At 38.8% G+C, this 16850-nt stretch overlaps 1 protein-coding gene across 4 annotated transcripts in view; it reads right to left on the bottom strand.

Moving 5' to 3' along the window:
* Positions 1–256: 256 nt before the first annotated feature.
* Positions 257–16850, bottom strand: part of LOC120636333 (H(+)/Cl(-) exchange transporter 5) — a 39058-nt gene continuing 22464 nt past the window's right edge. For all 4 annotated transcript variants that reach the window (XM_039907763.1, XM_039907764.1, XM_039907762.1 and 1 more), the window contains 12 exons: positions 15599–15802; positions 13143–13293; positions 12562–12720; positions 11927–12066; positions 11207–11389; positions 8218–8432; positions 7183–7391; positions 6294–6434; positions 5197–5407; positions 1773–1936; positions 968–1175; positions 257–607 (listed from right to left, as the gene is read on the bottom strand). In XM_039907763.1, coding sequence (XP_039763697.1) covers positions 517–607; positions 968–1175; positions 1773–1936; positions 5197–5407; positions 6294–6434; positions 7183–7391; positions 8218–8432; positions 11207–11389; positions 11927–12066; positions 12562–12720; positions 13143–13293; positions 15599–15802 — 2076 coding nt within the window. In that variant the 3' untranslated portion in view covers positions 257–516. The remainder of the gene's footprint in view (positions 608–967; positions 1176–1772; positions 1937–5196; positions 5408–6293; positions 6435–7182; positions 7392–8217; positions 8433–11206; positions 11390–11926; positions 12067–12561; positions 12721–13142; positions 13294–15598; positions 15803–16850) is intronic.

Below are 16850 nucleotides of genomic sequence, written 5' to 3' on the forward strand. Positions count from 1 at the left end.
TGGGAACTTTTATATATATATATATATGTATACATACGCGAAAAACACTAGCACATCTTTTTGACATTTCGACGTATTTGGGTATAACACTATAACGAAAGATCTCGTTTGGAGCTCACATGGAGCGGCAAGGTGATTACGTATCTCGCGACAGCAATGCGACAGGCGTAGATCTTGCAATCACTGCTGTCAAACGTCACTTTTGTTTATTAAGTGACGTTTGACAGCAGTGATTGCAAGATTTACGCCTGTCGCATTGCTGTCGCGAGATACGTAATCACCCTGCGGGTTCCCACTACGCTAGACGGGGTCGGGGCACACGTAGTTGCACACAGCACAGTTTGACGCACGCACGGTAATCGTTACCGTGGCTGTAAGCTTTCACACGTTACCGCACATTAAACGCTGGTTTTGCAAAGGACCGTAATCAAATAGTCGTGTGTTCCCCGGATCCGTCTGTGTTTAGACGGACACGCGTGATCCGTCGTCGGCGCAGTGGGAGCCCATCCTTCCTAGTTAGTTGAACAACACGGAATTGGGATCTTCGTTGTCCATCTGCTTCACGTGCCGAAGGACATCTTTCTTCGTTATTACTCCGAGCAGCCGCCTGCGAGCGAAACAAAATGACTAGAAAACAACTTAAAATCGTATTTATATCATAAAGTATTATGACTGAAATAATGTTTCAAAAAATTATTATGTCAATGGTTTACTTAAAAACTATAAGCGTGTCAGTTTCACAGATAAGTCTCAAAGACAGTAAATAATGTACCTCTGAAGCCTCTGATGTATTATTTCGGTTTTCATTTACACGTTGTATATACGGTGTACATAAAATAGCTATAGAGAAGCGTGCGAGTTCTATGATTTTTGATCACCCAAAAATAAGTTAAAAAAAACATCCGAATTGATAACTTTCTTCTTTTCGAAGGGAGTCGGTTAATAAACGTCAGTTGCTAGCGCTCACCCGTTGTGCGTGACGAGCGTCTGTCGAAGGCCGAGCTTGCGAAACATGTCCACCACGGTCTCCATGGGCGTTTGGTCGGTGACGGTGATGGGCGCCATGTCCAGGATGCGGTTGAGTGGCAGGCAGCCGGCGGTCGGGGGCGATGGCTGTCCTCCGAACACCACCACTGACTGGCCCGTGATGCCGTCCAACGTGCGCCGCGCGTTCGCTGGGGAGCACGCACACGTAAATATATAAATAAATCGACTACGAAAGTACAAAAATCGCCATCTAGCCCCAAAGTAAGCGTAGATTGTGTTACGGGTACTAAGATGACTCGTGAATATTTTAATGAATAATATACCATGGCTAGTTACCATCCCAACGGATTAAGCTTTCCGATACGATGCCACATAGAAGCCGATAAGGAATATGGGTTCAATATAACTGCCACACTCCTAACAGGTCAGCCCTTAGCTATTAAGTTAGATTGCAGTCGAGGGCTAACTTATATTCGAAGCTTATGTCAAAGATTGCTGTTAAATAGACCCCTGTGCCGTCACAGCCAACGGCATGACGCTCTGTTGCGGCGTTGAGCTGTTCGATACTCGCAAGTGAATTAATTAAATATATACATAATAAAGCAAAATTACGTGACTGGTTGGTCGAAAGTACCAGATTTTTGGTCCTGGAAAACATCAAATTCGCTAGGGTGGGACTAAAGGAGCATTCTTGTTATCACACCAAATATAGTCCTACCTTCGCATCCTAACAAAGCAACCACAAGACCTGTAGACCTCATATTTGAGGAGTTCGCGTTGTTTACCTATTGCCAAGTTGAGGTCCCTGCGTAGCACGAAGCCGACCAGGTACTGCGACTCCTTGGAGACCACGACCGGGTATCCGTTGTGCTCAGTCTCCTTCAGCAGCGTCTCCACATCGTCCACCGTCATCGAGTCTTGCGTGATGACTGCCAGGGTCTCGTTGCGTCTGGAAAGTTCCATTTCCAATTTTAGTATACGTATGGCTATTGCTTAGTGTGCACTGACAGTGATTAAAAAAAACGGAGAAAAGAAAAATAACCACAAATTATTAACACTCTACTTTTTCTTACATGTCTTGTCATGTAAATAATCTTTCAAATTAATTTTACTGTAACGATTGTTGTGAAAATATCTATATATATATATATATATATATACATATATATATATATATATATATATATATATATATATATATATATAATATGACTGACTGACTGACTGACTGATGTATCAACGCACAGCTCTAACCACTTGACGGATCGGGCAGAAATTTTGCACACAGTAGGCATTCGCGAAGAAAGGTTTTTGAAAACTCTAAGAATGTTAATGAAAGTCTGTATAAAATCGAGAAATACGTGTTACACAAGTTTTAAAAATTCCAACACCAAAGGCATCAAATAGGTGAAAATTTATATGGAAGTTTCTAATTGTTTAAGTAATTTACGTTCATATTTTTTTATTAGCAGCAAGACTTTTTTTAAACCTTTGTAGTTAAAATTTACCAAATCAAAAAGCGAACTTAGCGAGCGGAGCGGCGGGCAAAAGCTAGTTAAAGAATAAAAAGAGTCACAACGAGCACATAGAAATTATAGAATAGAGATCTCTACTAACAACAGTTAGTAGAGATCTCTATTCAACAAATTTGGCCAGGTAAACGCAACGTCCTAGCTATATGGTATATTTAAGGTCACATACGAGTTGCGTGCTACTTTGCGATACACACTGTATAAGGTATCTAATTTCAACGTTGCGTTCAACCAATCAAATTTTCGCTAAGCCATAAATAAATAAAATAAATATACTACGACAATACACACATCGCCATCTAGCCCCAAAGTAAGCGTAGCTTGTGTTATGGGTACTGAGATGGCTGATGAATATTTTTATAAATATAATACACATAAATACTTATAATATACAGATACACACGCAGACACTGAAAAACATTCATGTTTATCACACAAATTTTATTCAAGTTTTGGGAATCGAACCCACGGCATTAGATGCAGAAAGCAGGGTCGCTGAGCACTGCGCCAACCGGCTGGCATAGAATTTCTCATATATTTAACAGTAATTTAATGATACAACGTTATTGATGATGTAACGGAAGATATTTCAGTCCTATACAACCATATAGCTAATATCGGTATAAGCAGAAACAAAAGCAGAATTTATCGCAAAACAATTAAAAAGTTGCTTATATTGGAATTTGCAACTAAGCTTTTGCAGTACAAAGTATATATTTCCGCCTTAGCTGGGCAATCAAATAATCGCAGATCTTTTCTTGAAACAAGGGTATACAAGGCCAAAAAACTTTCACGCTAGCAGACTTAAAACATTTACATTGCTTTGCAAGAGTGTAGTTACTTTGTTTGCAGCAGAACATAATAACGCTAGCAGTGAGCAAAAGGGTTATAGTAATACAAGAAGAAGCACACAGCGATAAGGGTGGCGAAGATTATGGCAATGCAGACAGTGTCACAAAAAATATCATAAGCAGTGACATGTTTTAGTGGCTGACTCTTATGATATTTTGTGTTTATATAAGCAATGCACATATTTAAAACGACAAGCTCTTAATAACGCTATCTCCAGTGCCTTTGCTGATAGCTACGCGAAAGCGGCAAGAAAAAAAAGAGTTACTTCCAGGAGGTTAAATTTTTTTTTTAAGTCCTTTTCTTTATTCAATATCAGATTTTAAGTTATAAGTTATAATAATTACAGACTAAAATTAATATTGACAATAAATATAAGCCGTCTAACTGTTCACTTATGGGCATGGTAACCAAAATGCTGGCGCTATTGCCCCTTTGAATTGCTAGACCTAGCCGTTGGCTTACATTATATTAGGTGGTCGCTGTCAAGCTGACATGTTGTGAAATCAGCTGCTCGTATTTAAAGAATCTAATTTTAAGATTAAAGTATTTTAACTGCGTATTCATAGAAAGTTAGTTGATGAAGAACTTTAATTTCTAATATAAATCGTACTAAAAGTGTACCAACATAACTCAGTGACCACGAAAATCGAAATAATCCAACTGACAGGAGGTTTCCGTAGGAGAATTCGAAATCTAACGACTAACGGCGCACAGTTTACGTCCAAGGAATTAACCAGGGGAGTATTACTTTTATTTTCCTTGTTAACTAAACTAGCACAACAACAACACAAATAAAAATAACCCATATAATGAATACATTGCTACCATATAGAGAAAATCATTCTTGCTTTACTTGACTAATAAGTGGAAGTGAAGTCGAAGCATAATATAAAATGTCTCAGACAACATTTACTTATAAAAAAACAACATCTATACAATGTACCAACTTGAGTAGATATATGCATTTTTGTGCAAAATAAGTTCTTTAGTTTTTACTTAACTTACTCATTTAAACTCCTGTAAAGATACCATAGGTATCCCTTTTAGGCCTTTGTGCCAAAAAAGAGAAAAATACTGAATGAACATTGAAAATACCAAATTAGTATTTTCCTATAAATTCCACACCCACAGCAGCTCAAGAGTTTATTAATTAACAACGTTAAAGAGTGCAAGAATTTTTTTTGAATTCAAACATATATCTGCATCCGATATTATAAAGATTATATTTCATAGACACAATTGCCCCTTACTTATCCATAATTTTTAATGTGTTGATATGGGTATTTTTCCAAATTTAATGAAACATGGACAACTTATTCCTGTAATTGAATTAATTGTGTTGCAAGTCTTGAAGCTTTTTAGTTTAGTTTACAAAACAAACATTTATTCAAGTTCAAGTTCAAGTTCAAGATTCAAGTTTCGAGAAGTCTCCCCGAATGAGACTGATATATCATAAGTCAGCAGAGCAATAAATAAATGCACATAGTATTAAAAATACATTATCAATAAAGCTCGTACTTTAGCAGTTATTTCCACTAAACGCTAGCTTATTGTGCGATGTCAAAAGTTCGGTGTGTATTAAGTTGCACAGGAATTCATATGTGAATGAAAATACTATCAATAATCCATGCAAAATTGCCTCTAAATATAATACTGTGTAGTAATCTGTGTAGTAATCGTACTCGGGATCCACTTATAAGATCTGAGCGCTGACCAATACGCCAATAGGATGTAGCTAGGCCATGAGAGGGCATCACAAGACATTAAGCGCAAGTAAGCAAGGGTTTCGCTTATGGGTCATAAATCTCTAGAGCTGTCAACTCACTTGGGCTGCATGACGTCGGCGGCGAGCGAGGTGTGCTGAAACTCGTCCTTGCTGTCGAGGAAGGGGTAGCCGTTTAGCGCGATGTGCGCGTCGTAAATGCCCTGGCGGCCCAGCGCGTCGCCCACCCACTTGGACGCCATGGCGGCCGCCATCAGCGGCACTATGTAGCGCACGCCGCCCGTCAGCTCGAACATAATCACCACCAGCGACACTGCACGAGACGATTATCCATTTAACAAAAGCACCGCCAGGTTCCAACAAACAAGCTAAAACGATTACATACGAGGTAAATAATAATAACAATAAGTGTGACGCGGTGCGTTTATTTGCACAAACTTTATCTCGTATCTCTCGCTCTCTCAGGGTGGTGCGCTCGCTCGCACCTGTAGAGCCGTCTGCGGACGGAACTAGTTTTTAGTTAACGCTATTGCAGGATCTGCTGTGGTCCTTTGGTAATTCGAGTCTCGTATCTCGTATGAGTAAATTTAATTTAAAGTTTCAAGCACACGGAGTGCAAAACCCTCAACAGTCTTTTAATGATCGTGGGTTTATTATTTCTATATATATTTATATCCCGTTCATTATTTAAGTGATATTGTAACTCCACTCAGAGGTACTAGATAAAATATTTAATATTTTAATATATAATTATATTAAAGATTTTAATATATAATAACGAACAAGTTGGAGAAAAAGTTAAGTAAAATTAAAATTACTACATATTTTCAAATGCACACACACATTTCTTGGTACTCCAGTTAACGATTGTCTAACTTCAATTTCACAATTTCTTATGAAAATTATCATAAAACAAATCCATCTCATCGCGGGAGTACCACCACTGAGTGGTACCCACATTGAGTCTCACAATTTAAAGCATATAGGCATATTCTAGGAAAAAGGGTAAAATTAAAAGTCGGCTCTACAGGTAAACTATGGTAAAGCGTGACCCCCACAGCCCTTGACTGCAATTTCTATTTCCCACCATACCTGAGGATCAACCACAACGCTCACCACTGCGCCGGGGAGGGAGTTTGTGCGAGGCATAAGATATGAGACCACACAGCGAAATAGTATGTATGCGACATGAAACTAACCAGTCATCCTGGTGACCCCTCCCAGCACTGCCGCGGCGCCCACCATCGCGTACAGTCCCGGAGTGATGCAGTCGTCGCCCGTGGAGCACTCGCCCGAAAAGATCCAGATGTTCTGGTAGTTGTAGGCCAGCTGCTCCATACCTGACGAGCAAACATTATTCGCAATTCAACGGATGTTCCACAGGCATGCTTCACTATAGAAGTAACTGAGGAAACCAGATTCATGAAACTGCTTTTATGAGGCGTCATAAAGGAGTTCACGTCAAAAGTAATATCCTAATCATCTGGTCACCTGATGCAGTTGTTCTCATAGCTTTTGGGTGTTTTCCTTGCTTTCCATTTCTAGTTCGGTCATTAGTGCAGTAGGGTTTTGAGGCCCTTCAATCTACAGATTCACTAGAAAGGCAACTAAATGGGAAGGTTGAAGGTGGATTATCGAACTACAATTCCCAAACGGTGAAAACCACCAGAAGTAGCAGAAAAATTGGTGGACAAAATGGTTTCTAAAAGCCAACGTTTAATAAAAAAATATACTAATTATTGACAGATATAACCAAGTAGTGAATTAACTATTTCCGGAGATAGACATTGGCAATCTTGAAATAATGACAGAAAATCAACCGCGATTACTACTTTGTCATAAATATGCTTTTTAAAACAACAAAAAGCACGTTATACCGAATTCTCTATCGAAGTTTTTGCATATTTTTTCTCATCTGAAAGCTAGTTATAGGACATAGTACATTGCTTATAGATAAAAAGGAATAAAATTTATGTACTTGTTACAAGATGTAACAATTATATTTCAGTTTTTTTTTTAGTTAAAACTATACTTAGTAAGTGGTCTGCATTTCTGTTGTCTTTTTATTGATATTAGTACGGCACTCACCGATGCCCACGATGCGGCCCGCAATGGCGCCGAGCGCCAGACTGGGAATGAAGAGTCCGCAGGGCACCTTGATGCCGAACGTGAACACGGTCATCACCAGTTTGAGCAGCAGCGCGAGGAATAACAGCCCCATGGCGTTGTACACCTCCGTGGTGGCGGCGGCGCGCTCGATCGCCGAGTTCACGTCCGTGAAGTTGCGGTTGTAGCGGCTGCGACCGACGGTACACAATATAAACAGTGCTATTGCCTAGCGCAGTGTGGTCACAGAATTAAGAACATACAGAAACCGAGTCATCATCATCATATCGACGCATTACCGGCCCACTACAGTGCACGGGTCTCCTTCCACGATGAGAAGGGGGTAAGGCCGTAGTACACCACGCTGGCCCATTCAGCAGTTGACAATATTTATTTCACCTCTAATGTTCTAAATGTTCACCATAAAATGAAAAAAATTGAAAAGTTTTGAGCTAGCAACATTCCGCGAATTTTCACTATTTTGGACACAATGCACTGCATATAATAATGCCTGAATGAGGCAAGTGCCTCATTCAGGCATTATTATATGCTTATTTCAATGTAGTGGTTACAGTATGGAAACACTAAAATGCACAGAAACTTGCAAATAAATTAAATAAAATATTTAAAAACCCCCTAACTCTATTTATTAGTACTTAATGTTCCTCATTCCCTTTAAATATAACATACATTATTCTATTCTCGAATTCATTTGATGTCCATGTTGAAAAAGATGTAAATAAAGCGTGTAGAAAGGGCATTCGCCATTTTGTAGTGGAGGCCATCTTGGATCGCACTTTTCGTACGATGTTTATTAAAACCTTGGCAAATTTTTCTAGGACATACTTAATATTTATAAATTATAAGTATTTATGCACATTATTCATAAAAATATTCACCAGTCATCTCAGTACCCATAACACAAGCTACGTTTACTTTGGGGCTAGATGGCGATGTGTGTATTGTCGTCTTATATTTATATTATATTATATTCATAATAAAAAAAAGCCTACTCACCACAGCGGGTCGGAGTTGGATATCCCGCACTGGTTGAACAGCAGGTAAATCAGCTGGCTAGTGTTCATCCTGGTGTAGGGGTTGGGGTACGCGATCACGGCCGTCACCAGCGTCACCACCAGCACCTCGGTGACCGGGTACTGGCCCAGCTTGGAGAACTTGCGGTATCGGCACCAGTAGATGTTGGCCTTGATGAATATGGCCGCTATTACACCCTGCACACAAAACATTAGACACTGTAGCATACATAAATATTCTTAAAGTTTCATCAGGACAATAAAAACAAAGAGGCCACATTTGCACTTGACAGAGTATTTGGGTGGAAAAAAACTGATCGAATTCAATACCTTTATTTCTAAACTTTTTATTTTCCTGGGCGGGACAATATAAAACTTTGCATGGATCTTTTGTAATACAATCACGCTAAAACGGGTGAACAGATATGGATATAATTCAGCACAGACATAGATTATAGTCTAGCTTAGCACTTAAGACTACTTTTTATCCGAAAAATGTACGGTTCTCGTGGAACAATTTGTTATTGTTTTTCAAAGAGCAAGCGAACGACTTTTTGTATTGCATAGTCTTAGTTCAAGGGTCAGTGAATTTTGGTCTTAGTGTAAGAAAATACAGCGTGAAGTGCATAGCTCTCGGTACAATTATAGGAAAATGTTTATTTTCACCACAAATTAAAATACATTTATATATTATCTAAAATACAATACATTATTTTATTTTAATGAACAACAATGTATTATAATTGTATTAATGAATTATTTATGTCTAATTTGCACACTTATAATATATACATATTGATTCAAATACCACTCACTGTAACAAAAGTTACATGCTATGAGAGAGAAAGAAATAGAGAAGGACAGAGCGGGAGAGACGGAACCAAGTCAAGTGAAAGAGATAGTGAGAGGGACGGAGAGAGATGGAGAGTGAGAAAGCGAGTGAGAGTTTACTTTTTCTACTATTTACATGCATACATGTTATTTGAATATATCTTAGGATAATAATATTTAAAATTACTCGTCAGAATGTGCAATTCGACACTCGTACTAAGAAACGTAAACAAGTGTGTAAATACTCCTGTACACAAAGTAAGCGCGATATGATGGGACCGTAATGTGTAGTCGTTTTAAGTTTAGATGTAAAAAGTATGTTGCTCAAATTGGAAAAATTCAAAATAGGGTAACTGTTTATTATTAGGTGAAGACTTCATTTGTACATTCAAAAAAAGTTCAGTTTACCACAAATAAAACGGTTCGTCGGTTAAAGAATACCACATAAAACGCAGATAAAGAATTTAAAACTAAATGTTTATAGGAGCTTTGGAAGAGCAGTCATATTCAGTTAAAAAAACATAAACATCCACCAAGATACGGAGATTTGGAATTGTTCATTCTGAATAAATAATATAACAAACATTATATTAATCCAAAACATAAAATAATTTAAATAGTTCCACTGTCTACTTAATAGATTCATATACATTTCGTCAGAATTAGAAAAGGCAACATATAATGCAAATTTCGGTAGTCATTTAAACTGAACTGTAATGTAAATACCATAAATACAAATGTTAATAGATAATAGAAAATTTACTTTTACACATTTCGTACAACACTATTAGTAAATCAATAATTAGGTTCTTGAAATATTAATTAATACGGAGTGTGCGAGCTAGCTAAGCGTATTGAGGTGGCGAAGTAAATTTTGAATCGATGACAAAGATTTCAATCGTAGACATGTCTTTGCACCTAAAATAGCTACGTAACTGTTAGCGCCAATCAGTATAGGATCAATGCTAGACAGCGTTTCTAGCTTCGTGCCCATAGCAAATGCTTAAGCTCAGACCTTTCAGAATGGGTGAATTTCGCATTCAGCGAATCTACTACTCAAATCTGAATGTATTACAAAATAGTGACATTTTCCAAAAAAGCAAAGCTAAGTATTTGTGTCTAAAGACGAAACGTTTCACACACACTCACACACATATGTTTTGTGTGCTTTGAATGGTGTCTTCGCTTGGGATGTGCTCTCGGGATGTAGGTACGCTTGGGATGTGTGCTCAGGATGTGCGCTCGGGTCATATTTTTGGGATGTGTGCTGAAGGTTTGAGCATGGATGGATGTACCTATTGTTCGGGACCTGCGCGCTAGACCTGCGTTTAGGAATTGTCTGTGCAAGTACTTCTGCCTACTACTGTGCCCTTAGGAATTTTATTCCGTGGTATGAGCCTTTTGGAAGAGAGTTCAGGATACGTGATCGGAATGAGCGCTTTATCGTCTTTGGTACACAATAGCTCTAGACTTTGCATATCTTCCTCGCACATTTCACCGTCTCAGTTAGACCGCTTAGCATTCGTGTAAAAGGTCACAGTTTCTCAGCTACCTCGCACAACCCTAGTGGAAATCTGGCCTCACTGACACTCTTGAGCTAATAGCGCATCCATCAGCACCGCGACTACGTGGCCTCGTGCCACCCTTGGGACGTCCACTGCGGCAGGGTGGGGCTCATTGTGGCAGGCCTATGAGCAACATAAGAATTCCGCAATGAACACCACCACACCCAGTTTTTATCGCCGTGCTGAACAGTTGAAGACTAATTTTACGCGAACTCCGTTCTAGTTGCCGCCCAAACTCGGCCATTCCACTGCAACTCATCTTGCTTTTAGATCGGCGTTATTAGACCCCACGCGGTTGGCTTAAAATCGTCGGGCAAACGATTTTAAACCAGCCGCGGGGAGTCCATGGCTACAAGCTCATAACCGTAGCGTGTAGCGTGGACATCCATACGAGACTTGTGTCCAAAAGACGACGTCCTTCGATTTTGATGTGGATGATGGCTACGAACCATCGTGATTCAGTACTCTTTCGCATTAAGAAAACCGTATTCAAATCAAGCTCCACGATGATACCAACATCTTAAGAAACATTGTTGATTAATAGTTTATATAAGTATTATTGCAATAGATACTCACTCCAATGATCCCCAGTCCCACGAAAGGGATCAGCTCGAAGAAAATCCATGGCTTGTTGTACTCCACGAAGAAGAGAACAGAATGCTCGTTACCGAATGGGTTGATGGACCGCAGAATGAACGCTGCTATCAGGGCGCAGAAGAATGATCGCCACAAGGTTTTCAGTGGGAAGTAGTAGGAAACCTGAAAAAGATTGCAATTAATGTTGTTCGAGGATATGTCAAAGTAACGTTAGTTTATGGGCGTTTGTGATAAGATTGTCCCTATATCTTGATTTAATCACACAAATTCTCGGAAAAATTTGTGTAGCTCAGAGCCTTATTGCGTGAAATCTTCTCTTTCGAGTGTACAGGCATGGTGTTATGTTGAGGCATTGCGTAAACAATGCATATTTATGTTGAAGCATGGCGGTTGATTTGCTGTCATTTATTTAAAGAATTCCGCTGCCTGTTTCCGGAACTCTTCATCAGATCTATAGGAACATTTCGGAATAAACAATTTTGCAAGTCCATCTATAAATATAATGACGAATAAGTTATACCCGAACATACATATAAAAAACACGACCGAAATAATATCTTCCTCCTTTATGAAGGACGAACGACGACGAATAAAAAGAACGACTTTGAATGTTTACTATGCTAGTTCCATATGAAAGGGGATAATGGAAATTCCGCAAAAAAGCAGATACAGTTATCGGTTGGTTAATAACGATCTTACCTCCTCTAGACTGAACAGTACTCCGCCAATGGGCGCGCCGAACGCGACGGAAACGCCGGCGGCGGCCGCGGCCGATAGGATCTCCCTTTTCTTCGCCTCGTTCCGCCCGTATTTCGGGAACAAGTACGACAGGATGTTACCTGTGACGAACAAAAGCTTCATCAAACAAAGAACGAATAATGGTTTTTATTTATAATTTATATTTTGAAAAGGGATACAAATTACGTTTCCACCTGCCAAAGCAAAGGGATATAAATAACGTGTCCCCCTGTTAAAGTAAAGGAATATAGATAGGAGAAGTTTACCCCCGTTTACATATATATTGGTTATTACTTCCAATTGTACTTCAGTGCTCCGAGAGTTCATAAAGCTGTGGGAGACGATACATTTAAATCCTTTCCATAGGCAATGGACAATTATATAATTGTCCATTGCCTATGCTAGCCGTGCCGCTTCGTTTCCTCTACACAACTTCGAGAACATTACGCCAATTGGCCACTACGGCCGAACGCACAACAAGCGACGTGCTCACGTGCGGTAACTGCCCAGAGAAAAAAGATGACCCTCCTCATTATGAGAAAAAACCCCTGCCCCGCTGATAGAAGTTTGATAATTATAGTGATAATGATTCTTACCTAGGCAACTCGCTATATGGACCATGGGCCCCTCTTTTCCGAGGGAAAGGCCCGATGAGACTGACAGTATGAGTCCGACAACCTTGATGATCAGGGTCCACTTTCCCAGATAGCCTCGAATGATGAAGCCGCTCAGAATGGTCTTGATCTCTGGTATACCTGACAAGAAATGCATATATCCCTTGTTATTACATTACCAAGCAAACAGGCACTTTCTAACAGGGAGCCTAGTTTGAGATTCCCTACCAACGTTTACTTATTCTATCGCGTGAAGTTAAATGTTTTATGAAAATACGTGTTTGAGTTCGAGTTTTAATGTATGGCATATAAAAAATGTGTTTTAAATAGAATAGCAACTATAACTTTCAAATACAAAAAATTCAAATGAATAGTAATTTCTAAATTGTAACATAACGATAAAAATACTGTTCTGCTTACAATGCAAGCTTTTTGTGTTGATTCTTGAACTGTGAAGCTTTACAATTAAGAAAAACATTACAAAAGTGTAATGTTTTTCTTCTCGCAAGTTAAAAAAGAGTTTGAACGGCTTGCCAGTACTGGGCACACGAAAGAGGATTTACCTGATCCGCACGCGTACGGCGCGAACATCCGCACTAAAGAAGCGGACAGTGCGGCGAAGAGCAACGCCCACACGATGTAGAACAGGTAGCTGATAATGTAAGCGCCTACACCTTCTCGAGATTCACCGAACAGCTGCGGCCAAGTCATCCACTGCAAAGACATTACCCTTTTTAAATGTGTTATTGACGGGGGAACTCACGTGCATTTTCGCTGAAGATTGCCAGACTAGTTGCGAGCCCATTCGGGGCTATAAGTGATGAGCCAGCACACGCGACGCGGCGCTACACTCACACAAAACTGGTATGGCAATCTCCGACGTAAGTTCACGTGAGTACAGCCGTCAATAACACATTTAAAAGGGACTTTTCTCAACATAGTTTAAATTTGAGTATATCTATTCTATCTCCTTCGACTAGTATATCTATTCTCAGCACTGTCTAGACTTAGTTTTGGCTAGCTTGATCTCGGAGATAGATCAGCTCCTTTTTAACCCGGAAAAATAAAATTTTATTTCAATTACTCCTGTGTTTTGAAATTTTTAATATAATATAAATAATCAAATATTTCTTTATTCAAATATGAACATTTGATGCGCACGTTACATTTAAAATATGTACATAGTAGTGAGTTGATGGCGATAACAATATTCGTAAACTTAAAACTACAGCTACGAGGGTTTCAAACGCGCCCTGGTCTAAAAGTAGCCCAAGACAAATTCGGTTGTTTTTTTGGTATCACCATCGCACATTGTCATTTTAAATTATTAGAAAGATATATAAAGGACTACGTAATCGATAAAAAAGCTTGGGTGTGAAATATTGCTCTAACCAGGTTGCTCTTCTAATAATTTTAAATGAAATTTGAGATGGTGATAACAATAAAAAAACTGCCCGGCTAAGTTTGTAGAGGGCTTCTTCTTAGACCAGGACGCGTTTGGATACTTCGTAGCTTTAGTTTTAACTTTTAAGTTTACAAATACGGTTATCGCCATCATCTCACTACCGTGGATTTCTCATGTGATGTACGCATCAAAAGTGCCACCTATGGGCCTACTTCGATCAAGATATTTTTTTGACTTTGACTTTTATCCCTTTCAAGAAGTGCAGTCATCCGCCAGGGGTCTGCCAGCCATCGTTCAGTTAATGCACAGTTCGGTGTTTCGGTTTTTCGGCACTTGAAAGCCTGGAGCTGCAACTCCTGCTTCTCCCCAGCCAATAAGATGACTTGACAGTCAACTTATTGCCTTGGGAGAAACTGAGTAACGACACGGAGAACGATGTTTCCTTTCGGGGCAGTGAGAATCCAGCCCTGAGCTGTGCAGGTATTTTGGGGTACCTTATTGCTTCGTCTGAGATATCTGGAGGTGCTTTGAAGCAGTACTATCTCGTTGGTCGGCCACGAAATAAAGTTTGGATTTCTGGATGATGCTTTTTGTTTGTGGCCTCAGCAAGATATCCAAAATTTATTAGTGTGGCCTCACAGTTCTTCACCAAAGGTTGGCATTGAAGCTCGATAACCAGGGTATGCATAAAGCAGCTACATGGCATAAAATGGAAAAATTCCCCTCCAATACGAGGGGAAAAAGTACGTTTGGAAGTGTCTTGAAACTGTTAGACGAAATAAATCATTCATAAATTCTAATCCTAGTGTTGATTCCTTTAAATTTATATTCTAACTTTTATAGTTCAGTTCATATCTTTAAGTTTAGTCAGTTTACAGTTCATGGTGTTAAGAAGAAAATACTGCAACCAATGCTGTCGACAGCGATGATATTAGCCGTCATATGCTTGTTTCTTAGGGCGTTACTGCCTTCAACACTCTCATCTTAAATTAATGTTCCAATGTCTTCACTGCCACTCATGTCATACCACTTCCTCAAAAGGCTGTTATCCCTGATTTCCAATATCAATTTTACTCTTTTTCTCAGAGGTCTCTGTTATTACCAATAAGCATGTGATAATAAAATTAAAAAGCCCACCAACCTGCATTGAAGCAACGTTTTGGTTATAAGCTCCTGCAGTTTTTTGGATATTTTGATATTTTTTTTTTTACACACAACTCAGATCATGACCTAGCAAAAACATAATTACAATAACCACTAAATAAAACTAGTCACTTTCCACCACATGCGTTTACAAATAAATGTGACGAGCTTACTTACTAGGATATTTTTCGCACAAAAACAAAGTAAATTTAAAAAAGAAAAGTTTACATAATGTCAAGCAGAGTTCTACAGCTATACAGAGATTTAATGACATTAACAGATTTATGATTACAGATGTCAAAACACAGGAGGAATCAAACTCGTTATAAAGGCGGCACATTCTGACCACTGGATGCAGAAAGATGTCGCTTTGATCTTTACTTGACTTTAAGAGCAAATGTTTTACTTTTGGGGTTTCAACTACGATATTTAGTATTAATATTTCTTTGGTATTGTTGTAAAAGAACCTACCTGCGAGCAATTGCCGTGGTCGAAGGTGATCTCGTCGTTGGACCAGCAGCACTGTTCCCTATTGAACCAGAACGCCTGTGGACAGATGCCGAACTTGAGGTCCGTCATCCAGGACGCGCCGATATCTATCACGCCCGCCACCACGCCGGTGCACACCCCCACCAGTAGCACGCACACCCACCCGGACCACGCGTCGTGGGCACCCTGCAAAAAATCACATAAAATAACGAGGGAAAAAATTTAAACAAAAAAAGGACTGACTGCTGAATTTAATATTATGAATAAATATATTACGACAATACACACACAATAGCCCCAAAGTAAGCTTAGCTTGTGTTATGGGAATTAAGATGACTGATGAATATGTTTATGAGTAATATACATAAATACTTAGAATAAACATATAATCACCCAGCACTGAAAAATATTCATGCTCATCACACACATTTTCCAGTTGTGGGAATCGAACCCGCCTTAGGCTCAGAAAGCAGGGTCACTGCAGACTGCACCAATCGGCCGTCAATATGTTATATATTATATCAATATGTTATATATGAAATGTTACTAACTGTTTAAGTAAATATATTTTTTTTATACAACTAGCTTTCGCTTCCGAAATTATATGCAACTACTACTAACTTTGATATATAATGTTGGTATACATTGAATATAAATATACGCTTATCTATTTACAGTGTACAGACGTGCTGTTATGATGTGTGATTGCGTAAATAATGCATATTAATACGGAAGCGGCAATCGCGTTTCAATTGCTGCTTTTTTGAAGATTTGGTTCCGTTGTCTGTGGGTTAAACCCAAATAAATCAAATCCATTTATATACACGAAGTGGTTATATCCGTAAATACATTTTTAAAAGCACCTCCTCCTTTTTGAAGTCGGTTAAACGAAAGCAGCAAGAGGGGTCATTAGTTTTCTAACACTACAAACAGTCAATCTAAAGTTAGAATATATTTTTTTTAATTGCATTGAACACATTTTTTTAAATGTTATTAGATGCAACGATAAATTTAATGTAAATCTAACAGTTCGGAACTTAAACAACAAAAATATTTACATCGTCAAAGTTATTTTTGTTCACTTAAACACGACCTGTCACGCTTTCTTTCAACTATAATTATGGCTACTGGGATATTCGACACGATGCGTTTTAAAATTCAAAATCGAATGACATCAAACAGTTTTCCTCACAAAAAACGTAATCAAGAGGCTTGCTAGATAAATAAATTATTA

Source organism: Pararge aegeria, chromosome Z (genome assembly GCF_905163445.1).
Source record: "Pararge aegeria chromosome Z, ilParAegt1.1, whole genome shotgun sequence".
NCBI lineage: Eukaryota > Metazoa > Arthropoda > Insecta > Lepidoptera > Nymphalidae > Pararge > Pararge aegeria.